This window comes from Lipotes vexillifer, unplaced genomic scaffold, assembly GCF_000442215.2.
Source record: "Lipotes vexillifer unplaced genomic scaffold, Lipotes_vexillifer_v1.1 scaffold776, whole genome shotgun sequence".
NCBI classification, from domain to species: Eukaryota; Metazoa; Chordata; class Mammalia; order Artiodactyla; family Lipotidae; genus Lipotes; species Lipotes vexillifer.
In genome coordinates this window covers 2,304,897-2,330,610 of record NW_006777292.1, presented here as the reverse complement: position 1 = coordinate 2,330,610, position 25,714 = coordinate 2,304,897, and the positions used below count along the sequence as shown (strand labels likewise).

Genomic DNA, 25,714 nt, shown 5'->3' with positions numbered 1-25,714 from the left:
TTTGCAGTACGCGGGCTTCTCACTGTTGTGGCCTCTCCCATTGCGGATCACAGGCTCCGGATGCGCAGGCTCAGCGGCCATGGCTCACAGGCCCAGCTGCTCTGCGGCATGTGGGATCTTCCCAGACCGGGGCACGAACCCATGTCCCCTGCGTCGTCGGCAGGCAGACTCTCAACCACTGCGCCACCAGGGAAGCCCAAGGGAGCCCTTTTGTAATGTTAGTTCAGAGTATGTGGATGAGAGTACTATTCAAAATAAAGATTTAGAAGAAAGTACCAAGATACCTTCCCTGAACAAAGGCTGTGTGCAGCCTGTCATAGTTTTAGAACATACTATCAAAGGATTTAATGCTGGTCAGTTGAAAAAAAGTTACAGGACTTCTTCCTTGTAATCCAGAATACTTCTCTCATGTTTTATACTATCAGTCTTCAAAATTTTTTCTCTTTTTTTCTTTTCTAGGAAATTTATGTATTTACAGACTCATATGATTTAAGTAATGGTAGTACAATAATAAATAAAACCAGCAGCTTTATGCTTTAACACTGTGGTGATCTGCCCTTAAATTCCAAGAGATGCTGCAGCTAGTAATTTTTAAAGATTTGATACCTGGGGTGGGAGGAACCTTTCTTTACTTGATTTAATTCATGGATTAAATATTGTGTCTTCTTTAGATACACAGCTAAAACTATTGACCCATTGATTTGAATAAGGTTTTTTGCTTGTTTGCTTTTTTGTTTTGCTCTTTTGGATAAATTTTCAGTAGAAATCTCATAGACCTTGCCTATTGACCACACTTTTCCTTGTTACAAACAGTAGAGCTGATTATTGTATGATTGCCTAGGGAAGTATTTTATTGCTAAATAGACCACACAAGTTCAAACTTGTGACTGTTAAGCATTATGCTGTACCTCACATAAAGGATCCTAAGTTGGAGCCCCAAAATGTAAATCAGAGTTGTCACAGAATGGGACTCTAGTACCACTTGCCTCCACGCACAGCTGTTCAGGACCCGAGGCTTTGCTGCTCATGTCTTGTACACTAAATATCTGTTGATTGACTCAAACATAATTCATTAAATAATTCTGAGACTCACTGTTGGGTTCTCTGCTATTTTTTGGACTACCAGTAACCCTACGGGAAACATCACACCTACTGTTCTCTCAGAACCTTTTTATCATAAGTTGTTAGGTGAAAACATTTATTCCTGTTATCTGCTTGTCTCATTATCCCAGAAGAAAATATTTAAAAGTAAGCTATTTCTTGGACTTCCTTGGTGGCACAGTGGCTGAGAATCTACCTGCCAACGCAGGGGACACAGGTTCGAGCCCTGGTCCGGGAAGATCCCACATGCCGTGGAGCATCTAAGCCTGTGTGCCACAACTACTGAGCCTATGCTCTAGAGCCTGCGAGCCACAACTACTGAGCCTATGTGCCACAACTACTAAAGCCCGCATGCCTAGAGCCATGCTCTGTCTGCATCAAGAGAAGCCACCGCAACGAAGAGTAGCCCCTGCTCGCCTCAACTAGAGAGCACCCGTGCACAGCAATGAAGACCCAACGCAGCCAAAAATAAATAAATAAAATAAATTTATTTTTTAAATGTTAATTTATTTTTTAAAAAAGTAAGCTATTTCTTAAAACATTAACTTGAAGATTTGAAGCAGAAAGTTACTCTCATACCTTTGAGATATGATAATGAATATGCCTAGAATCTCAAATTATTGACAGTAATGTAGAGATCATGAAGGAAAGCTCTTAGAAAAAAAGTAACTTAATATTTTAAAAGGTATTTGCTGTTAAGGTAAGCTTTCCTGCTGCCAATTGGGCATCTCTCTTTTAAAAGCCCATTTTCACCAAAACCAAATCACTTTAATTGTAATTTAAAACTGTTTCCTAGTCCTGTGTATGTTTTTAACTTTTAACTTCATTTTTAACACATTTTGGTAGAGATGTATATAGGATGTAAGAAGATTGTTCTTATTTCATGTTGAATTGTTTTTCTAAATAGTAGCATTTAGGAATAGTAACACAGGCTTTTGTGTTTGTATGTGCATACTAGGTTCTGATAACTGGTCCAGCAGACACTCCTTATGCAAATGGCTGCTTTGAGTTTGATGTCTATTTTCCTCAAGATTATCCCAGTTCACCTCCTCTTGTGAATCTAGAGACGACTGGTGGTCATAGTGTGCGATTCAATCCAAACCTTTATAATGATGGCAAGGTAATGTAATTGCAGTCTTTTGTTTCTAATGCCAAAGTATTGTAACCCAAAGGTTCTTTGTAATTTGAACAGAAATTTTGTTTTAGTTATCATCTTTTCAAAAGTACATGAGTTTCTTTGTGCTTCTTTTCCCTGTATGCAAAGATTAGCCTGAGGAATGAGAGAGAAGGAACCAAAAATGGCAGAAACACAACAGTGTTACAAAGCACTTATAGTCTTAAGGGGTTATTGTGAGGGACTAACTTATTCAACACATTCCTTGGCCAACTGAGGGCTATCTCCACTCAGAAGATAATAGAGCCAGATGCCTGTCTTTGCCATTCACCTTTCTTTACTTTCTTTTTACTTTCTTTTTTTTTTTTTTTTTTTGTGGTACGCGGGCCTCTCACTGTTGTGGTCTCTCCCGTTGCGGAGCACAGGCTCTGGAAGCGCAGGCTCAGCGGCCATGGCTCACGGGCCCAGCCGCTCCTCGGCATGTGGGATCTTCCCGGACCGGGGCCCGTGTCCCCTGCATCGGCAGGCGGACTCTCAACCACTGCGCCACCAGGGAAGCCCCTGTTTACTTTCTATATCTTCAATTCCAGTTATCTTTTCACAGTTGCCTGAAGATACTATCCATGTTTTCTATGATACGTACCATTGTGTACCATTATTTTTAAAGTTTAATTTGTGTTAAAATGTTTTATATTTTCTTGTAAGTAGGAAGATGCATTCCTTTCGCCACAAAAATAGTTAACGAAGAGGTATAATAAAAATCATTTCATATGGCAATAAACCTTTAAAAATTAGATTTAAAAGAATCATCACCTTCCAAAGTAATTTTGGACAGTTTGATGAAATTTCAATAGTAAATTCCATGCTGAGAGTATTCAATGTTTAAAAATTACTAGAAGGTCAGAAGAAATTTCTCGATTTCATAAGCAGACTCTTTGATGGTGTGAGAATAATGGATGCTTGAAGTTGATCTGGTTTATTAAAGATGGCCCAAGTTTTCCCTTGGTTTTGTCTTCCTATTTTTAAAAAGTGGAGCCTGCCTCCGATCTGTGCTTACAAGTTATCATTTTGTCTTCACCATAAGCTCAAATCACAGAATTGGAATTCATTTTCTGGGTTTATTGTAGGATACTTAACCAGAGGTAAACCTTACTTTGTTGGGGAAAGCAAAGAACAGGTCTTTTATAACTGAGCAAAGTAGACAAAGTAGCAATGCTGACTTTATTCAAGAGAGAGTCTGGAACTTGGATAGAGTTTAAGTGTAGATGTTAAGAATTATTTAAGAAATTACTTCCTTGGACTTCCCTGGTGGCATAGTGGTTAAGAATCCGCCTGCCAATGCAGGGGACCTGGGTTCAAGCCCTGGTCTGGGAAGATCCCACATGCCGCAGAGCAACTAAGCCTGTGCACCACAACTACTGAGCCTGCGCTCTAGATCCCACAAGCCACAACTTCTGAGCCCACATACCACAACTACTAGAGCCTGTGCTCTGCAACAAGAGAAGCCACCGCAGTGAGAAGCCTGTGCACCACAACGAAGAGTAGCCCCTCCCCCACTCGCTGCAACTAGAGAAAGCCCACGTGCAACAACGAAGACCCATTGCAGCCAAAAATAAATAAATTAGTTAATTTTTTAAAAAATAGAAATTACTTCCTTAAGACTTACTGGTATGGGGAAGAGGTTTAGGGTTTGAGATTCCAGTACCCTGAATTGTATAGTCTGTCCTATTATACATTGGGACTAACATTTAACCTTGGGATCTAGATCTGTAGTTAGGGAGAAGATCCCTGCCATTGGTAGTCACAGGGATGCTCTAAAAACCAGGTGGGATGGTATGTCTGATAGTGCGTCAAACAATAATTCACAAAACTGTTCAGATACAAGTCTTTTTAAATTATTAATGAATTTATCTACTAAACAAATTGATGTATTTTGCATTATTGTTTTCACAGAGCATTAAAAGAATAGCAAGGAGATGGACTTCTCTGCTTTTTAAGGACCACTTATTTTCCAAATCTGTTGCCCATTACATGAAATTATTAGTTTACAAGTACAGATAACATGTCCCTGGTTCTCTTTTTCCTGGAGTGACTGTTGACCTGTGTTTGGCAGATGCTTTGAGTTCATTCTTGCTCTTTGAGTGAACAAATAACTAATGCGTCTTCAAATTTGTTCCGAGGAACTCTGGGGATCCTCAGGACCCTTCAGGGAATCTGCAGGGTCCTCCCCGTTCCCACTTCGTGTTTGAGTGAGGCCAGATTTTATTCATACATTTCAACCAAAGAAATGTATAACAACAAATCGAATGTAGAGGCAGGTATGAAATCAAGATCTCTTCTATTGGGCTTCCCTGGTGGTGCAGTGGTTGAGAGTCCGCCTGCCGATGCAGGGGACATGGGTTCACACCCCAGTCCGGGAAGATCCCACATGCCACAGAGCGGCTGAGCCCGTGAGCCATGGCCGCTGAGCCTGCGCGTCCGGAGCCTGTGCTCCGCAACGCGAGAGGCCACAACAGTGAGAGGCCCGTGTACCGCAAAAAAAAAAAAAAAAAAAAGATCTCTTCTATTAAGCTGTAACCCATTTTCAAAATTTACAGGATTTTGAAAGAGATTTTCTTAAATGTAAAACAATACCACTTTTCCTCACCAAAAATTTTGTTGTTGTTGTTTGGAAAAGAGTTATTTTTCATTAAAAAATATGTTATTTGTATTAATGTGTAATAGCTGCTAACTCACTTTTCATTATGAAGAAATTGTAATGCCTATAATACAGATTTGGATCACATTTGAAGATACCAATTTGTTTTAACAGACCAACCCTTAGGGTTTTCTGGTGGTACATAAAACTGAGATACTTTGACATAACAACATTTCAATTTTATTTCTAGTTCCAGCAGGTTACTCTTAAAAAGCACTCCTTTCAATTCTGTTTATACTTTTCCACCTTCTTCCTCAGGTTTGTTTAAGCATCTTAAATACGTGGCATGGAAGACCAGAAGAGAAGTGGAATCCTCAGACCTCAAGCTTTTTGCAAGTAAACAAATTTCTCTTACAATTTCACTTAGAAAATAAGGAACCATCTTGGTTTAAGAACATTTTTTTTAGCGACCACGAATAAACATAGTAAACCATAAAAAATAAAAAGCTAGATTGATAAGAAGTACATATTAAATAGCTTATAGGTGAGCAGTTAGTACAATGGAGTTATACCTCATTTTGAGTTTAGAATCTTAAGTTAGGACATTAGAATTTTCTTTTTGTCAAAATTCCCTTTTAAAAAATCCCTAACTTGCCTTAAAGTACACTTTGGTGCAACAAGATCAGGCAAGACAGATTAGCCTCTTCCATCTCCCAGTCACTATAAGGCTCAAACTCAGGTGAGTAGAATTTAATAACTACTAGTGTTACATCTCTCTCCACACATGATATGGTTCTTCTGTAATCTAGTTAATAATGGGACTTGGTGCTTCCCTGGTGGCGCAGTGGTTAAGAATCCACCTGCCAGTGCAGATGACACGGGTTCAACCCCTGGTCTGGGAAGATCCCGCGTGCTGCGGAGCAACTAAGCCTGTACGCCACGACTACTGAGCCTGTGCGCTAGAGCCCGTGGGCCACAACTACTGAGCCCACGCTCCTAGAGCCTGTGCTCTGCAACAAGAGAAGCCACCACAATGAGAAGCCCTCCCACCGCAATGAAGAATAGCCCCCAGCTTGCTACAACTAGAGAAAGCCCGCATGCAACAACGAAGACCCAACACAGCCAAAAATAAAATAAATAAATTTTAAAATAAAAATAAAAAAATAATGGGTCTCATCTGAGGTTTAGAAGTACTGTCCTGGAGTTCATAAAACTTGGGATTTGCCATTCTTAATTTGGCAGAGCACTTAACACACATGTTTCATAGTCTTGAATTTTTTAAGTTAATTTTCACAAGCCATTTGAGTACAGAAAATAAAATGTTATATAGTATCCCATCAAATTTTCTTTGCTGATGCTTTATCTTAATAGTTCAGAATTCCAGCAAAGAGACAGACATATTAATAAATAGGAATTAACTTTGTTGCTTGATCATTGAGGAAACAAATAAACCACTGTTGGTGCATGATAGTTTAAACTCACATTTGCAGTTTAGTGTTTAAGAAAGACCACCATAAATTATCCCCAGGCAAGCCTGTTAAAGTTGACCTACCTTGAAAGGATTCTTTTCCTATATACTTATATTGAATTAGGTAAAAGAGATATGAAAAATCATTCTTTAGGATGTGACTTTTTTAGGTTCTCTGAAAAGACCTTGAAGCAGCCCCATGAATTAAATAGTACTGTAATATAAGTTTTTCCTTTGTGCTAATATGGAGACTCAAGAAAAACAGAGATGATATGATTCATGCGAAGTAACTAAGGAAGTTACTAGAATGTTCCCCCAAGTAACTATAATACTTCTTCATTTGAGAAATGATTATGTAGGGGGAGGGATAAATTAGGAGTTTGGGATTAGCAGCTGTACGCTACTATATATAAAATAGATAAACAACAAGGTCCTACTGTATAGCACAGGAATCTATATTCAGTACCTTGTAATAACCTATAATGGAAAAGAATATATGTATTTGCTTTGCTGTACAGCAGAAACTAACACAACATTGTAAATCAACTATACTTCAGTTTAAAAAACTAAAAAAGAAATGATTGTCAATTCTAGTTCAAAAACCTTAAAATTTTTGTCTACATGTATGTTACTCTTGTCAACAGAAACTATTTTGATGATGAGTTTTACTCTGAAAGGAAACTCAGAGATATCCTGTTTTTCATGAACTAAATTAGACTTACCTGAGAAGTGGAATCAATTTTTGAAATTTTTGTTGGATTTATGTAGTTTTAAAAACAAGTTTACAGTTTTCAAAGTTTTTTAGTTTAAAATTGGATTTGCTTTTAACTTTTATATTATCTGTATGTCTAATATATACCAAAAATCCTGTGAAATAAAGAAACTTATTCTGAAGTGTTTAAATTTTACAACTTTGAAACCTTACTACACATAAAGTATGATCTTTTCTGTATTTTCCCTTTAGGGTTTTTTGTCATATACATAGTTTACATAGTCCTAAGTAACATAGTAGATAATTATTTGTATATTGCTTTGTTCACCTAACATTAGAGCATATCCGTCTTCCCCGTTTACAATTTTATAGTTTGTAAATGCTATGTAATAATCTTTTGAGTTCATATAGTATAATGGAACTATTTTACCACTGTTGACTAAATATTTCACTTTTATTATTTTAGTTTTACAAATAATACCATTATTATATGACTTTCTCTACATTTTAGATAGTTTACTGAATATAGATTTCCAGATCTGTGACAAAATTGACTTGAGCAAGAACAAGAGAGGCTGTATCTTTTCTGTGGCAAGAGTGAATCGCCTTGTTTTGTCCAGATCTTAGGGGAAAACTTTCAGTCTTCCCTCATTGAGTATGATAATAGCTGTGGATTTTTCATAAATTCCCTTCATCATGTTGAGGACATTCCCCTCTACTAGTTTCTTGAGTATTTTTAACATGAACAGATGTTGTGTTTTGTCAAATGCTTTTTCTGCATCTATTGAAATGATTGTATTATTCTTATTTTTTATTCTATTATTATGATATATTAATTTTTTGATATAAACCAACTTTGCTTTCCTGGGATAAAGCTCAGTTGGTCATGGTGTGTAATTCTTTTTGTATGTAACTGGATTGTTTGCTTGTGTGTGTTGTTTTTTTGTGTGTGTGTGTGTGTGTGTGTGTGTGTGTGTGTGTGTGTGTGTGTGTGTGTGTGTGTGTGTGTGTGTAGGCCATGCTGAGCGGCTTGCAGGATCTTAGTTCCCCAACCAGGGATTGAACCCTGGCCCAGGCAGTGAAAGTGCCGAATCCTAATCACTGGACCGCCAGGGAAATCCCAGTTTGCTAGTATTTTTCTTAAGGATTTTTGTATCCATATTTCTAAGAAATATTGGCCTGTAGTTTTTTATGTGTTATACTGCTTTATAAACATCAGACTAGAAACAAATGCATCTAGGCAGGAACACATTGCCCTTTGTTGTCTATTAGATTCGTTCTTCAGAGGCAGACTACAGAGCCTTAGGAAAAATTACTTAATTTCTTTACTTTTTAAATTTTATCTATTCTTGGCTGCGTGGGGTCTTTGTTGCTGCGCACAGGCTTTCACTAGTTGTGGCGAGCGGGAGCTACTCTTCGTTGCAGTGCGCAGGCTTCTCATTGCGGTGGCTTCTCTTGTTGCAGAACACAGGCTCTAGGTGCACGGGCTTCAGTAGTTGTGGCACACAGGCTCAGTAGTTGTGGCTCGTTGCCTCTAGAGTGCAGGCTCAGTAGTTGTGGTGCATGGGCTTAGTTGCTCCGTGGCATGTGGGATCTTCCCGAACCAGGGCGCTCATCCGTGTCCCCTGCATTGGCAGACGGATTCTTAATCACTGTGCCACCAGGGAATTCCCATATGTGACTGGTTTTTAATGTTGCTGTAATCTACCTAAAATACATATTAATGCGTTATGAATAGTTTGTTCCAGTTGGATGTTAATAAAGATGTCATGTGCAAGAGGAGTTAAACATATTTAATGTCACATAATCAACCATTTATAAATATATTTATAATATAATAATATATAAATACTACCATTTTTCTTAAGATGGAAAGTTTTGGAAATCAGCCACTGATTATAGTTCTACTCAATAGCAGCATAATTTTCCGTAGAGGAGGATGCTTACTATTTTGAAAGGCTAAAAGCATTTTTAACTAAGACTGTTTCTTTCCATTACCCTAAACAAGTTATTAGTTTGTATAACATAGTTTCTTGTTGCGAATTAATATTTTCGATTGTATACTCTGTACTTTCCTGTGTTTGAAATATCTATAATAAAAATTTTTAACATACCAGACCAGGTCAAAGAATTAAATCTTCTGACAAGTTATAATTTGAAAATAAAGGCATTCATAGGAGGCAAGATTGCTGACTGGTTATGGCCTGGTAGGGTTAAAATTTTTGTTTGACACAGACAGTGAAAGGAAGCTGTTATATGGTTCTTGATTTAGTCAGCCTCTGAATAAAATATAATGAGAACATCTTGCAGTTTTGTGGGTGCTAACGTAAAGCTAAAGAGGAGAGGGACTGTAAATTCAGCCTATGAATAAAAGCTTTTTTGACTCTTGACTTTATGAAAATGTCAAAGAACTAAGAATCGGTGAACTTACACTATGGAATGAAAATATATTCTGTTTATTATTAAGTATAACTTATATATAGTGCATTATGGTACGTAATAGATATTTTTCTGTTAATTACCGACTCATTTTCAACTCATTCTAAGAAAACACTTTAGCCAGATGTGGCTATGATGAATATTGGTTTTTTTTGGTTTGATCCAGGGAGCTCTTTTAATTAAGTTTTGTTGATCAAAATGGAACTCATGCTGACTGCTTTTTTGCATATCCCTATTACATAAGTTAAAATTTATTGTTTTTAGAGTAGAAGTGATTTTGTTTTGCATTTTGCTATCTTCTGGATGTATGCTGTCATTTTCACTCCACGAAAGAATAGCTATTGTGTATTAATTATACGTATGAGCCCTACTGTTTTATACCTCTCAACCCCTTATTTAATTCTCACAGTCATTCTATAATGTAAGTAGGTATTATTTCTATTTACAGATGACCAAAAAATGGATTCTGAGGGGATAAAGTTATTCTGCCTACCTTGGTCTCTCTGACTTCAAAATACAGTGTTTCTCAGAGTTAGATAAATCCTATTAATTTAGAATATTGAAAATCAAATCCTTTTAAAAAAGAGAAATCCTCTTCCCAAGGATTTATTTACTGGTTTTTCATGGGAGTGTGTTATGGGCTACAATAAAGTGTGCTGTGAAATAAAATGAGTAAGTAGGTCAGATAATTCAAGGCTCCAGAAATTCCATAAAATGAATATTTTGACTCCTAAATAGCTGAGTTCACCAAAGAAAAATAAAGTGGCATTTATATATTTCCTAAAAGGTACATGTTTAAAAAGTAAATAGAAGATGCCCATAAAAAGTAAATAATAATGTCACCCAGTGAGAAAAGAGCACGTGTTATAAATTATTCTTTGAATTTAATTCCAAGAAATATCAATCTCTGCTAATTTATTTGTTATCAAATGCAGATGTTACAGTTCAGTTTTTTTAGCAGACAGTATTAAACTCAAATTTATTTCTCAAATATAGTTTTCTTTGTTCTATACACAAAGCATCTATTTTTCATTTCCTGTATATAGTTTAGCTCTTTTAAAAAACCAGATGTGTTATGAATCTGAAGTAGTTTGTAACTCGTTTGAATCTCCAGCTGCTTGAGATTTATGAAAAGCTATATTTTGTCTCAAAGGAGTTGAGGTTAAGTAAGTAACTGAATCCTATGTTACGAAATTTCTTTCTCTGCCTTTGTAGATAATGGGAATATACCCTACTCATAGAAGAGGAAGATTATTTAAAAGGGAAAAGGAAAGGAACTAATAAATATGCCCTGGAAGATTATTTCAGAAATGTCAGATTTGAGTTGGGGGAAAAGTATATAGCCAAGGGAAATCACTTTCCTTTAGTGATATATTTAGTTTCAGTAAGTTTAAAAATTATGAGATCTTTGCCTCAGAATTATACAGGTTAATTTTTTTTCCTGTAGTTGACCTTGGCCTCAGTAACATGGTTACTTCAGGTCATATTTAACTTTGTGTATTCATAGGTCATATATTTCAGGTTCAAGTTTTCCATTTTTTAAATTTTTTAAGAAAATATATCCCTTAACTTCTAAGGTGCATATCCTTGATGTTGTTTAATCATCTTCCCTAAAGAAAATGCAACTGCTGCTAATTGTTTTTCATTTATGAAGTGGGAAGATTATAGCTAATATTTTCCTGCCTCCAAAGATGTCATATTAGCCAGTTATATAAGTATATTAGCAAGCAATACTACACTAACTAAGAGTGAACTCTCAATATTGGTTATATTTAGAGAAACAAACCTTCTGGTATGTAAGTAGGGGGTCAGAGCTGGTCTTAGAGCCATGTCATCTTGCCATTGAAAGCTTCTGGTAATATTTTTGTGATACCGTGAAAGTAAATTTTCCTTGGAATGAAAGTAAAGACTGCGTCATGTGTAGTTTTCCTTACAAGTGAGTATTGTTAGGAGTACATTGTTAGCTTTATGCCCTTTAAGAGTAAGGACAGTTCGAGCAAAATGATGTCTAAATTGGTGTGGGATGTTTATAAGCAAGTGTTTTTTTTAGTAGTTTCAGGAAATAGGATCTTCATACCTATTTTTCTTTTTCAAGGATTCAAGAATATAAAACATATATATAAATATTATATAAGATTCTACTGTACCTATTTTAATTTTGCTCTAATAATAAAGTATTTCAGTGTCAATTATTAACATCAATTTTATGGTGATAAAGTTATGTGGAAGCACATATTAAAAGGCACTCCTAGTTGATAAAGCAAGGTATTAGTTTACTGATAGTAAAAATGTCCTATCATAACTATTCTTTATTTCTTTGGTCCTCAGGTGTTGGTGTCTGTTCAGTCCCTTATATTAGTAGCTGAGCCTTATTTTAATGAACCAGGATATGAACGGTCTAGAGGCACTCCCAGTGGCACACAGAGTTCTCGAGAATATGATGGAAACATTCGACAAGCAACGGTTAAGTGGGCAATGCTAGAACAAATCAGAAACCCTTCACCATGTTTTAAAGAGGTATGTTTAATAAAATTAATGAAATACTTTATTAAAGACATAATAGAATATAGTTTAGGTATTATACTTCCCTTTATATCTGTGGTATACTAAAGTTTACTCTTGTTTTTTAGTCATGAAAAATCAGTAATAATATAGTACAGATGAATTTTTTAAACCATTTACTTCCTAAAAGGCATCTGACTATATTTTTGGACAGTTTTATTAATACTTTATTTTTCATGGCTACTGTTCTACTAGCATACTGTGCTAGTTATTATGTTAGTATATGCTAGAATATGTTACTAAAATATTCTTCATAAAAATATTCTTTTTTATTAGAGATTAACATACTTTCTAATTGTCTTGCAAATAGAAACTTTGCCCTTATACTAATATCTGTTTGTGAAATTGAAGAAAAAGACATTTTCTTTTCTTTAGGAAAAGTTGAACTTAGTTTCTGAAACCAATCTTGATACTGTCACGTGCTTTCATTTTTACCACATCCTGAAGTGTGGCTCTTTTCCTGTACTTAGTTATCTCTCCTTAGTCTGCCTAAAATATGCTTGTATTTTTCACTTGTCACATCAGATTACTTCATCACATCTTACTTTAACTCTGTCATGAAACATTTTTCTTTCCTAAATTGTTTCCCTTGATCATCAGTTTCTTAGGTTGTGCTAGAAACACAACACTTTAGAGGAAGAATTGGCGTATTTACCTGATAGAAAATTGATCTTTAATACAGTTAAGCAAATATTATGTGTGAACTATATGTAGCGTTATACGCGAAAACTCTCCTCATTAAGTAGTATCGATGAATATACTCTGAAGGAATGTGAAAACGTATCTTCCTTTTGTTATTACTAAATGAATTTGCACTTTGAATGACATAGTTGGGTATTTTACTTTTGCAAAGGCTTGTATTCAAGGCTCTGGGTAATTACTTTTCCTAATATTACAGGAAATACAAACATGCATTTCTTTATACTCTTAAGCATAATGTTCTGTCCCTTTTCAAGTTTGGGCTACTTACATTAAGTAATTCATTTGGCAGCCGTGTGGAATATCAGCTGTTACTAGGTACTGCACTACGGTACTCTGAACTCAAGGAAAAGTGAAAGTCAGTTCCTGCCCTTGATAAACTTACATTCCTCCTGTTTGTATCATAAATTAATTTCTTAGTGCCCTTAAGACTCAAATAATGTATCCAGATATGTAAACTACTTGACCAGTCTACTAGAATGTATAATAACCACTTCAAACTTAACACTGCAAAACTGCACTCTTGATTCTTCCTTCCTTTCTTCTCTCAGTAAAAGCACCATGGTCTAAACCCAAAACCCTAACCACGTGTGGCTTCATTCTTTTACTCACATACCACATTCAATCTGTTGACAAATTTCGCTCCACCATTCAAAGCAAAGCATAATCAAAATTTGATGAAAAATATATTTTCGCTGTGACCAAAAAGGGCTTAATTTCCAAAATATACAAACAGCTCATACAGCTCAATAACAAAAAAACAGCCCAGTCAAAAAAAATGGGCAGAAGACCTAAAGAGACATTTCTCCAAAGAAGACATAGAGATGGCCAATATGCATATGAAAAGATGCTTAGCATTGCTAATTATTAGAGACGTGCAAATCACAACTACAGTGAGGGGGGCTTCCCTGGTGGAGCAGTGGTTAAGAATCTGCCTGCCAGTGCAGGGAACACGGGTTCAAGCCCTGGTCCGGGAAGATCTCACATGCCGCGGAGCACCTAAGCCCGTGGGCCACAACTACCGAGCCTGCGCTCTAGAGTCTGTGTGCCGCAACTGCTGAGCCCACGTGCCATGACTACTGAAGCCCGTGCGCCTAGAGCCTGTGCTCTGCAACAAGAGAAGCCACTGCAATGAGAAGCCTGCGCACCACAATGAAGAGTAGCCCCCACTCGCCACAACTAGGGAAAGTCCACACGCAGCAACAAAGACCCAGCGCATCCAAAAGTTAATTAATTAATTAATTTAAAAAAAAGAAAAACTACAGAGAGGTACCACCTCACACTGGTCAGAGTGGCCATCATCAAAAAATCTACAGGGCTTCCCTGGTGGCACAGTGGTTGAGAACCCGCCTGCCAATTCAGGGGACATGGGTTCGATCCCTGGTCCAGGAAGATCCCACATGCCGCAGAGCAACTAAGCTCGTGTGCCACAATTACTGAGCCTGTGCTCTAGAGCCTGTGAGCCACAACTAATGAGCCCACGTGCCACAACTACTGAAGCCCGTGCGCCTAGAGCCCATGCTTCACAATGAGAGAAGCTAGTGCCATGAGAAGTCCACGCACTGCAACGAAGAGTAGCCCCCACTCGCCACAACTAGAGAAAGCCCGCGCGCAGCAACGAAGACCCAACACAGCCAAAAATAAATAAATAAATAAATAAATAAATAAATAAATAAAATTTAAAAAAATTCTACAAATAACAAGTGCTGGAGAGCATGTGGAGAAAAGGGAGCCCTCCTACACTGTTGGTGGGAATGGAAATTGGTACACCCACTATGGAAAACAGTGTGGAGGTTCCTTAAAAAACTAAAAATAGAGTTGCCATATGATCCAGCAGTCCCACTCCTGGGCATATATCCAGAGAAGACTCTAATTCAAAAAGATATATGCAGGGCTTCCCTGGTGGCACAGTGGTTAAGAATCCGCCTGCCAGTACAGGGGACATGGGTTCAAGCCCTGGTCCGGGCAGTTCCCACATGCCGTGGAGCAACGAAGCCCGTGCGCCACAACTACTGAGCCTGCACTCTAGAGCCTGCAAGCCTAGAGCCCATGCTCTGCAACAAGAAAAGCCACCACAGTGAGAAGCCCATGCACCGCAACAAAGAGTAGCGCCCGCTCGCCACAACTAGAGAAAGCCCCGCACACAGCAACGAAGGCCCAACACAGCCAAAAAATAATTATTTAAAAAAAAAAAAAAGAAGATACATGCACCCTGCTGTTCACGGCCACACTATTTACAATAGCCAAGACGTGGAAGCAACCTGAATGTCCATTGATAGATGAATGGATAAAGGTGTGGTATATATGCAATGGAATACTACTCATCCATAAAAAAAAATGAAATAATGCCATTTGCAGCAACAAGGATGGACCTAGAGATTATCATACTAAGTGAAGTAAGTCAGAGAAAGACAAATACCATATGATATCACTTATATGTGGAATCTAATTGAACTTAAATCTAAAATGAACTTATTTACAAAACAGAAACAGACTCACAGACACAGAAAACAAACTTATGGTTACCAAAGGGGAAAGGGAGTAGGGGAGGGATAAAGTAGAGGTTTGGAACTAGCAAATACAAACTACTGTATATAAAACAGATAAACAACAAGGTTCTACCGTAGAATACAGGGAACTGTATTCAATGTTCTGTAATAAATCATAATGGAAAAGAATATGTATGTATATGTATAATTGAATTACTTTGCTGTATCCAGAAACGGACACAACATTGTAAATCAACTATACTTCAATTAATTAATTAATTAATTAATTAATTAATTAATTAAATCTTCACCCTGGCCAGCCTATTTCAAGCTCCCTTTACTGGGACTTCCCTGGTGGTGCAGTGATTAAGACTCTGCGCTGCCAATGCGGGGGTCCCAGGTTTGATCCCTGGTCACGGAACTAGATCCCACATGCATGCTGCAACTAAGGAGCCAGCAAGCCACAACTAAGGAGCCCACCTGCCGCAACTAAGACCCAGCACAGGGACTTCCCTGGTGGCACATGGGTTAAGAATCTGCCTGCCAACACAGGGGACACGGGTTCGATCCCTGGTCCGGGAAGATCCCACATGCCGTGGAGCAGCTAAGCCTGTGTGCCACAACTACTGAGCCTGCACTCTAGAGCCCATGAGCCACAACTACTGAGCCCGCATGCCATGACTACTGAAGCCCGCACATCTAGAGCCCATGCTCCGCAACAAGAGGAGCCACCACAATGAGAAGCCCATGTACCGCAACGAAGAGGAGCCCCTGCTCCCCACAACTAGAGAAAGCCTGTGCACAGCAACAAAGACCCAACGCAGCCAAAAATAGATAAATAAATAAATTTATTTAAAAAACAAAAAAAAGACCTGGTGCAACCAAACAAATAAATATTTTTTAAAAACCAAACAAAAGGGGCTTCCCTGGTGGCGCAGTGCTTGAGAGTCCGCCTGCCGATGCAGGAGACGCGGGTTCGTGCCGCGTTTCGGGAGGATCCCACATGCCGCGGAGCGGCTGGGCCCGTGAGCCATGGCCGCTGAGCCTGCGCGTCCGGAGCCTGTGCTACGCAAATGGGAGAGGCCACAACAGTGAGAGGCCCGCATAACGCAAGAACAAAAAAAAAAAAAAAAAAAAAACCAAACAAAAAAATCAAGCTACCATTACCTATTGCTTGAATTGTAGTTTTCTGATCTCGCTGCTTCCACTTTGTCCTTCTACAGTGGTTCTCCACGCATAATCAGATCACCTCACTCCATTGACTTCCCATTAAATGAAGATGAAAACACAGAGTCCTTACCATAGCCTTCAAAACTCCACATTGTCTGGCTCCTGTCTACCTATCCTTCAGCATCTCTAAGAGTTCAAAGGCTTTTGATACCAAATGTTAGGTTGTGGAACAACTGGAGCTCTGATATATCAATACTTTCTAACATATCAATACTTTCAGGTAATAAGCTTAATATATGCTTTATGACTAGCAATTCCATTCCTTGGTATATGCTCAATAGCAGTTGTGTACATATTAGGTGTAGAGAATGTTCATAACATTGCCAAAAATTGGAAACAGTCTGATCAGCAGAATGAATGGAGAAATTATGGAATTTTCATAAAGTGGAATACAGCAGTGTAAATGAGTGAACTCCTTCACACATGAAGATGGACAAATATCATAAACACAATAAAGAGCATAAGAAGCCAGGCACAAGAGTACTTTCTATATGACTCTATTTATAAAAAGTTCAAAACTGAGTTAAACTCATACTTAGAGAAGTTAGCGTAGTGTATACTTTTGGATGAGGGTTAATGGTAAGAAGTAGCAAAGGGGGTCTTCCGGCATATGCTTGGTAATGTTTCTTACCTAAGTAGAGGTTGTTTTCTTGTGTTCACTGTGGGGAAATGCGTTCAGTTATACACATGATTTGGGCACTTTTCTGTATATGTTAAACGTCAGTTTTTAAATGTATTGAAAGAAATTTGTAAGTATACACAGTGTAATTTGTTGGTTCATGCTTAAAGTTTTGTTTTGTTTTCTGGAAGAATAAACTGCTAACACAGGGGACTCAGGGTGGGGACATGACTTTCACAAAAAGGAAATACGTATAATTTGAAACAATAATTCTTTCTCATCTTTTAGTACCTAACTCACATTAAAGGGGTACCCCTTGTCCATGAATGCTTTTCTAATTTTCCCAATCAGTTGTGGCCTGCTACTTTTTTAATTTCATGGGATTTGTTTTTGTTTTTTATTGTTTTGTATTTTTCAAAACATATCTTTTTCTTGTGCATTCATCTCCCGTCTTATTCTGTGGTTATCATGGTTCTTCGTATCCAGTGGTTTCGTACTCATTTTTGTATCCCTGTATGCATCAAACTCAGTCACTTATTGGTGGTGGTTTACGTCCATTCCCAGTTTTTCCTAATTTTTCCCTTGTAGGTATTATTGCCTTTTCTTTAGAGGAGACAAGCTCATTGGGCAACGTAGTAAGTAGCTCACCCAGAATACAGAATAATAATTCCAAAATGATCTATTTTCTAGCTTAAATTTGTCAAAAATAGACTTTTACTACACACACAGAAATTTTACTCAGTTTTTCAAAGAAAGAATTTTAAAAATCTGAAATGTAAAGCACATTTATCTTAAGGAGTTAAACGTCATAAAATCTTGTTCATAAGTTAACCAGAAGACAAAATTAAGAGAGTAATAATATTGCCTATTTGGGGCTATGTTCTGATATCTGTGCGAATGCCTGTGATTGAGAATCTCTTTACTCATCTAAATGTTCTTTGAGTTCTCTTTGAAAGATAGAAATTGACAGTTTTTCTGTTGTCAATACTTTTTCTCCTGGTTATTCATTTATTTACATTTGCCTTCTGACTCTATTGTTTTATAGATGTCTTATGTTCTCTGGATAGGATTAACTACTGAAATGTCTGAGTGGGATTGGGCATTATTTTCTGCTTATAGAACTGGGTATTTCAACACAAGTCATCTGATGTCATAATCCTGATTCTTCCCTGTTAATAATGTAGAGTGTTCACCACATTGAGTTTTGTAGAGAGAAAAAAAATGCCATGTCTTTTAAATTTCATGTTTTTGTAATGCCACATACTTTGTCTTTTAAATTCTGACCCGATCACATTTTGTTCTCTTGCTTGGTTTATTCTTAAGGTTATACATAAACATTTTTACTTGAAAAGAGCTGAGATCATGGCCCAGTGTGAGGAGTGGATTGCAGACATCCAGCAGCACAGCAGTGATAAGCGGGTAGGCAGGACCATGTCTCACCATGCAGCAGCTCTCAAGGTGAGTAACCCTCCCTAACAGGAGCCTTGTCGGTGGCTTTAAAAGAAGAGTTGTATATTCACTGACAGAACCCTGATGACTGCTAGAAAGAAACATTAAATTTATTAAGTTTAGAGGTTACCCAGAAATCTATAGAAAAGATACATTCCTTTTGACAATGAAGTGACAGTTCCTAAAATTAAAAATGAGTATAGGGACTGAGCCATCAGAGTTTCATAGAGTTGTTTGACAATGATGGCAACAAAATGTGCTCCATGACAGTTTGCATTAGCTTTTCCCTGAGCCTCTTACCTTCCAGAATTTTATTACTTGGAGTAATGAGGGAGATGGTAGCTGCAGAGCCTCCAACAGCTGATTGGTGTGGAAGCGTCTGTGATACAATCCTGTTTTGGGGAAGGTGAGCTGCTGTTTTCAACTAGGGCGTTCACAGAATGGAAATGTAATACATGACGGTTTTGGAGATTTTTTTTTTTTTATGTGGGAATCATACCTTCAAAGGCCACCCTTTTTTCCCTGCCTTGGGAGATACCTGTCTTTACTCACCTCTGTTCCTTTTATCCTCCACTGATTATGGTCATCTCTACTGGCTCCTTTCCTTCTAACTTTAAAAGTATCTTCACTTAAAATGATTGGATGATAATGATAAGGATTTATTAGGTTTTTTTATTGGTGAATTTTTTTAATGTCCCTATTTTTCAGGTTACATGCAGAAATATTTATGAATGTAAAACCATACAATATCTGGGGTTTGCTTCAAAACAAAATGAGAAAAGTGGTGGTATTATAGATGAAAGAAGACTAGCTCTGAGTTGATAAATGTTGAAGCTCGGTGATAGATTCATGGGAGTTTATTTTATATTCTGCTTACTTCTGTATATGTTTGAGATTTTCCATTATAAAAACCTTTAAAAAGAAAATTTTTTTTCTCCTTAATATGTGCATCCCCTTAAGCTAGTTTTATTTTGCCTCTGTTGTTATAAAAATGTTTCTCTCCTTTTACTACAAAAACTAGAGCTGTTAACACTTTTGCCTCCATTTTTAAATAACCCTGTCACCAGTCAACGTTTTGCAGTTGAATTTCCATTCTACGGAAGTGACCCCCTATCCAGTTCTCAAAGTGACCCTGGGCTCTGCTCTCTATGCACCTCTCTCCCCTCCGTGCATCTCTCTCCCCTCCAGGCCTTTACAGATGCTTACTTTTGCCTGCTCTACTGTCTCACTTCCATTCAGTTTTCAGCTTAAATTTCACTTCATGGAAACTTGCCTTGACTTTTAAATTAGATGGTTTCAGTATAATCTCTTGTAACAGTGTTGCCTACTTAATAAAAACAGTCCTAACACTGGTGTAATGTTCTTTTTTTCTCTACTTTTCATCTGTGGGCTATCTTGGCCTCTCTTCTCACACTCTTAATTCTTTCAGCTTGTTTTTTCTTTCCCCTTCTCCTGGATGATTGTGTTACTATTGGCCTTACTATTTGGCCCTTAGGACTATTTTATTCTCTTTCTCTATCATTGTATCTATACCCCTGACATTGGCCATTTTCTCTTTAAAAGTGACTTTGCAAACTGTTGTCTGCTCTTAGCTTTCTCAAAGTCATATTACTGGCATTTTTACTTGGATGCCCTGTCATCACTCTTCACTGAAGATCTAAAAAAGAGAACGTATCTTTCCTTCTATCAAATTGTATAACCTTCTGTATTTTCTTAATCTTAAACAACTTTTCTCTGTCTTAAAATCTTCAGATTTTATTTAACTCCCGCTTCATCTGGTCTACCTACCTGGTCAGTGCTAGGTCCTATCAGTGCTGCCTTCATACGGGGATTCTCCTCCCCGTTATTCGCCTCAGTTCCCATAGCTCAGTCGTTTAGATATATCTTTCCCTTACACAGAACCTCGGTGGCTAAAGTCCAGCTTCTTTTGCTTTGTTATTTCAGTCAGTGTCTTGTTTTTATCTCAAATTCTTATTCTTTGTTTCTGTAATGCCCTGATTTGGAAATCTCTATCCTGAATCAGTCCAAATTTATATCATCTCAGGTATCCTTTTGCTGCTGAGTGCTGCTTGAGAAAAGTACGCAGCTGTTCAGTTTAATTTCACAATAAAGGCATAGTATTCCCACCTCAACTGGGCCTTCATAATTGTACTTTTTTTTTTTCTTCTTCCCTAGTTAGTGTTTTCTTCTCTTGTCCATGGTGGAAGGGAAATTGGGGCTAGAAAAATTTCGAGTTACCAGTATGTAAATGTACTTTGAAACCTTAAAAGTGGCTGCATGAAACCTTAAAAATGGTTGTCTTATCTTGCTTATATGTCTTCTACTTCTAACCAAAGTTTAGGCTCTGTAAAATCAGAGATCATATAGTTGGTCCTCCATAGCCACAGGGGATTGGTTCCAGGATCCCCTGCAGATACCAAAATCCACAGATGCTTAAGTCCCTTAGATAAAATGGCCTAGTGCAGTCAGCTCTTTTTATCCAGCTGTGTCCTCCTTATTTTACACATTGCTTTTACATTGTTACTGTTGAACACAGTTCCTTGTTCTATAAATGTTGGTTAAATTTCAAAGTCAGCTATTGACACAACTAATTTTCAAAGCCCTTGGTGTGAGATTTGAGGTCATTTCTCTCCCACTAGAAATTTATAAACTAAAACTTAATGTTTGTAAACAACCAGCCACTCTGTGTTAACATCTCTGTATCCTTCCCTAAATGGCAGTATGGGGTACTACAAAGTTATGTACTCTCTCTAGATCTTCTTTTTCATTTGCTTACATTTTAAAAAATTCTTATGATTAAATTATTTATAAGGTGTAAGCCAAGCATTACATGAGGCAATGAGTATGAAAGATTTCAAACGTTTTACATAGGGCCTAGTTTTTATTCACTAAAATAGCAGTGGTTTTATTTTAATTTATGGACTATCTCAAAAATTTTAGTCAGAGCCAGCATGTATTACAAGTCAAGATGTTATTCTCTTTAATTTAAAACTATATACGGCAAATGACTGGTGTCCTCTAAGTCATTAGTAATGCTGTTTTTGTTACAGATGTTGGGGCATTGGTAGGGTCTGTGGGCATGCTACTCGGTACTCAGGGCTTACCAGCAGCATCAGTTACTTTGAGGTTAGAGATTTGTGCCAACTTTGTTCACTGCCTGTTAGAGCAGCTAGCTTAAGGAAGTTCTTAATAAATTTTTGTAGACCTAATGCTTTGGGTTTTGTTTTGAACTCAATTCTTCCCTCCAGTGATGTTGTGCTAGTATCCCAGGGTTTACAGTTCTAACATCACTCATTTTCCCCTGCGTAGCGTCACACTGCTCAGCTCCGAGAAGAGCTGCTGAAACTTCCCTGTCCTGAAGACTTGGACCCTGATGCCGATGATGCCTCGGAGATGTGCAGTGCCACAGCGGGTGCTGAGGAGACTCTAATGCATGATCAGGTCAAACCCAGCAGCAGTAAAGAACTCCCCAGTGACTTCAAATTGTGAGCTGCCTTGATATGGACTTCATAGACGCAGAGGCTTTGAAGCACAAGCCAAATATGTCAATATTTGTATGTAAGAAGCTAATTATGTAATAGGTAATGAAACTGAAATTATACTACACCCTTAAGGAGATCCAGTTTAATTCAAGGTGATCTTTTATTTACCTGTACAAGAGTGTAAACTTTTTTGTGCTTTTATTTTTCACTTGTGAGAACCACTGATTGGTATGTTCAACAAATTTGTGTATACAAAGAAATGGATAAATCACTGATTATATAAGGGAAACTACCTTAGGAAAGAATGTTTACTGAATTTTTTTTTTTTTTTTTTTTTTTTTTTACTGTAGAGTGAAGGGTTGTTAACAAAGAATATATATTGGTCATTCTTACAACTACTATTTAAAGTCAGCAACTTTTCACTGAATTTGGTAGATTTTATGTTTGGCCATATCTTCATGCTCATATTTGATTTCTGAAGACCTCCTACATACAATTCAATAAAAGTTAAATGGACATACTCCCTCTTTTTTGATTTACTGGTACATTTTTTAAATGATAAATCTGCCATAAAATGCATTATAGCTGGAGACTTGCACTTGTATGGATGAATTTATTACATTCAACGTATTTAATTTTATGCTTTCTAAAATTCTAAGATGCAGAAAAATAAATGAACATGATTTTATTCTATGCCAATATTTGGGCCTGTGAATGTATCTGTTATTTGAATTTAAGTATATGAAGAGGAATGATCAATTTGAAAAGTCACTCTAAACTGAGTTTTTCCTAAAGGGCTCCTTTCTTCCTGGACTATCTGGTTTTATTACTAACGTCACATGTATGTGTTAAACATTGAGGCTCTGTAGAGCAGAGAGGATGTACCTCTCTGGTGCTGTTACAGTACATTCTGTACTTGCCATATAGGCTCATTTTCATGCAAATTCTTCCTAGAGCCAAATAAATAAAGACTTAGGTGTATTGGTATGTCTTGTTTCTAAAACAGTTTGCCATGGTGTGAAATGCTATTTCTACAAAGAATTGGACACTTTCAAGAGCTACTCATGGGAAAGGGAAGGCTATTTTTTTCAAGACCAGTTATCACAAAGGAAGAGCTAAGGTGATTCTTGATAGTGTTAATATAAAATAAACTGGCGTGTGGAAACCCTGAATCTGGAGCTGACCTGAGGGAGAAGCTGTATCCTGAGCAGTGAGTTACTCTCTGAAGGAAAAGGGGAACTAGGGATCATGATACTCTCTCAACAAGGTACAGAGCTCCTTAAAGTGAATAAAGTGTGTGACCAGGAAATCAAAGGTTCCAAAACACATAGCATTAGGTCTAGTGGGTGATGAGTTACACAAGCATGACAAAATCGAGTCAGTTTGTGAGGAAGCAGAGTCAATTAAATGTTACTCACAGACCTGCTATCTTATATCTCAGTGTAAAATTAGCAGCAATAAGTAGTAAAAGGACAGTCATCAATCCTCTAGGCCTTTTGTTTTTCGGTCTGTCAGGGTCCTGTCAGGGATAGATGATAAAAGCTTCTATCCAAGTATATTGTTTACCTCCAATTTGGGATTTTATTTTTAATCATTAAAATAAGGTAGGGTCCTTTTCCCCATTTCACACCATTAGTCCTCAGAAAACTTTATAAAAGCGAAGTAACAATATCAGTACTATAAGTTCCAGTTCATGTTTTTTAAAAACCAAGGCCTAAAGTCTGAATTTGAGACTTTAGTCTAATTTAGTTCCACCTGGAATCTAGACTTTATAACAACAAACATTTGAGCACTCAGTTTGTACTAGGTACAGGTTCCTGCACTTGAGGATTGAATGACAAACATGAAACCATAATGTCAGTGCAAAATGGTAAGTTCTCTGATACTGTTATTTACAGGGTATATTGGGAGCACAGAGGAGGGACACCTACCTCAGGCAAAATGTTGATGGGCACTGAGGTGATATGGTCAGGAAGAGCTTCCTAAAGGAAGATATCCTGGACTTCCCTGGTGGCGTAGTGGTTAAGAATCTGCCTGCCAATGCAAAGGACACGGGTTTGATCCCTGGTCTGGGAAGATCCCACGTGCCGTGGAGTAACAAAGCCCGTGCACCACAACTGCTGAGCTTGCATTCTAGAGCCTGTGAGCCACAACTACTGAGCCTGCGTTCCACAACTACTGAAGCCCGTGTGCCTAGAGCCCGTGCTCCACAACAAGAGAAGCCACCACCATGAGAAGCCCGTGCACTGCAATGAAGAGTAGCCCCCGCTCACCACAACCAGAGAAAGCTCATGCGCAGCGACACGGACCCAATGCAGCCAAAACAAAAACAAAAGCAAAAAAAAAAGGAAGATATCCTGAGTCTGGAAGGGTGAGGATACGTAAGTTAGCCAGGCAGAAAGAAGTTATTCCAGATACAAGAGAGCAGAAAGGAGAGCTTGAGTTAATGGTACCATGTTTGATACTATTGGACTTTCAGAGGCAAAGTGGGGATAGTTGAATGGGTGCGATGTGGGCTGTGGTGTCAGGAAGATAGGAGGGGTTGGGTCATGGAAGAACTTGGTTGTCCTGTTAAGGAGCTTTGACATCCTGTAGGAGATGGAGGGCTGTCCAGTAGCTTTAATTAGAGGAGCAACCTGGTCAGATGGTGTTTCAGGAAGATCATTCTGCCAACTGTTGGGTGGCAAGGAGGTCAGTAGAGAGCCCACACTAGAGTCCAGGTGGTGGTCATAAACTAGGACAATGAAGGGGTGGAGAGGAAGGGAAAAGTGACAGAACTTGGGGAAATATGTATTTTTTGGTATGAGAATAACTTCAGGATGTTTACAGGCTGAGGAGCCAGCGGAGAAGGGTGAGTGTGAAGGCCTTGGAGAAGGCTGGAGCAGATGCCAGCAGACGTGGGATGGCCTAGGTCCAAGAGCACGTGTGGAAATCAGTAAATCCAATGGGTCAGTTCATAAAACTATTAGCTATGAAGTTGTGATCTTAAAGAGAAGTACAAAAATAAACTGCTTAGTTAACATTTTAGTGTTAAGACCAGTATCCCCGAAGTCAGACAAATGTAGAAAGTACTGTAGACTTTTTTTTCTTTTTTTCTTTTTTTTTGGCTGCACCTGCTGCTTGTGGGATCTTAGTTCCCCAACCAGAGATTGAACCCGGGCCTTCAGCAGGCAGTGAGAGTGCAGGAGTCCTAACTACTGGACCTCTAGGGAATTCCCAACAATTTTTCTTTGATGTCCTATAATTTGGTTTACTTAGGGTAAGATGGGTGAGGTGAAATATTCTAGTTAGTGTGTCAAACTGTGGTGAAGGGCCAAGGTGTTTGGTTACCCTTCTTTCCATTAGAGACCAGTACTTTATAAAATACAATGAAGACATTGCAGCATTGTCCTATTGCTTACTCACTTTCTGTACTTAGCACCCTGCCAACTGGTCGCAGTCTGTGGACTGTGGCTTGATCGGCCCTGTACTAAATAACTCAAATGAGGGTTGGTCCCTAGCTAGGCATTGCTGACTGGCCGTTTATTCCTTAAACCAAAGCTAATTATTTAGTAGACAGATTTCTACAGTTAACATTTTTTTTCACCATATTACATACTTTTCCACAATTAAGAGTTAATACTCTGGGGCTTCCCTGGTGGCGCAGTGGTTGAGAGTCCGTCCGCCGATGCAGGGGACACGGGTGCGTGCCCCGGTCCGGGAAGATCCCACG

At 38.0% G+C, this 25,714-nt stretch overlaps 1 protein-coding gene across 1 annotated transcript in view; it reads left to right on the top strand.

Moving 5' to 3' along the window:
• BIRC6 (baculoviral IAP repeat containing 6) overlaps positions 1-23,005 on the top strand; it is a 244,499-nt gene extending 221,494 nt beyond the window's left edge. Inside the window, 5 exon segments of the mRNA XM_007450952.1 lie at positions 2,060-2,221; positions 5,172-5,249; positions 11,801-11,989; positions 18,395-18,529; positions 21,830-23,005. Coding sequence (XP_007451014.1) covers positions 2,060-2,221; positions 5,172-5,249; positions 11,801-11,989; positions 18,395-18,529; positions 21,830-22,009 — 744 coding nt within the window. The 3' untranslated portion in view covers positions 22,010-23,005.
• The last annotated feature ends 2,709 nt before the right edge of the window (positions 23,006-25,714 follow it).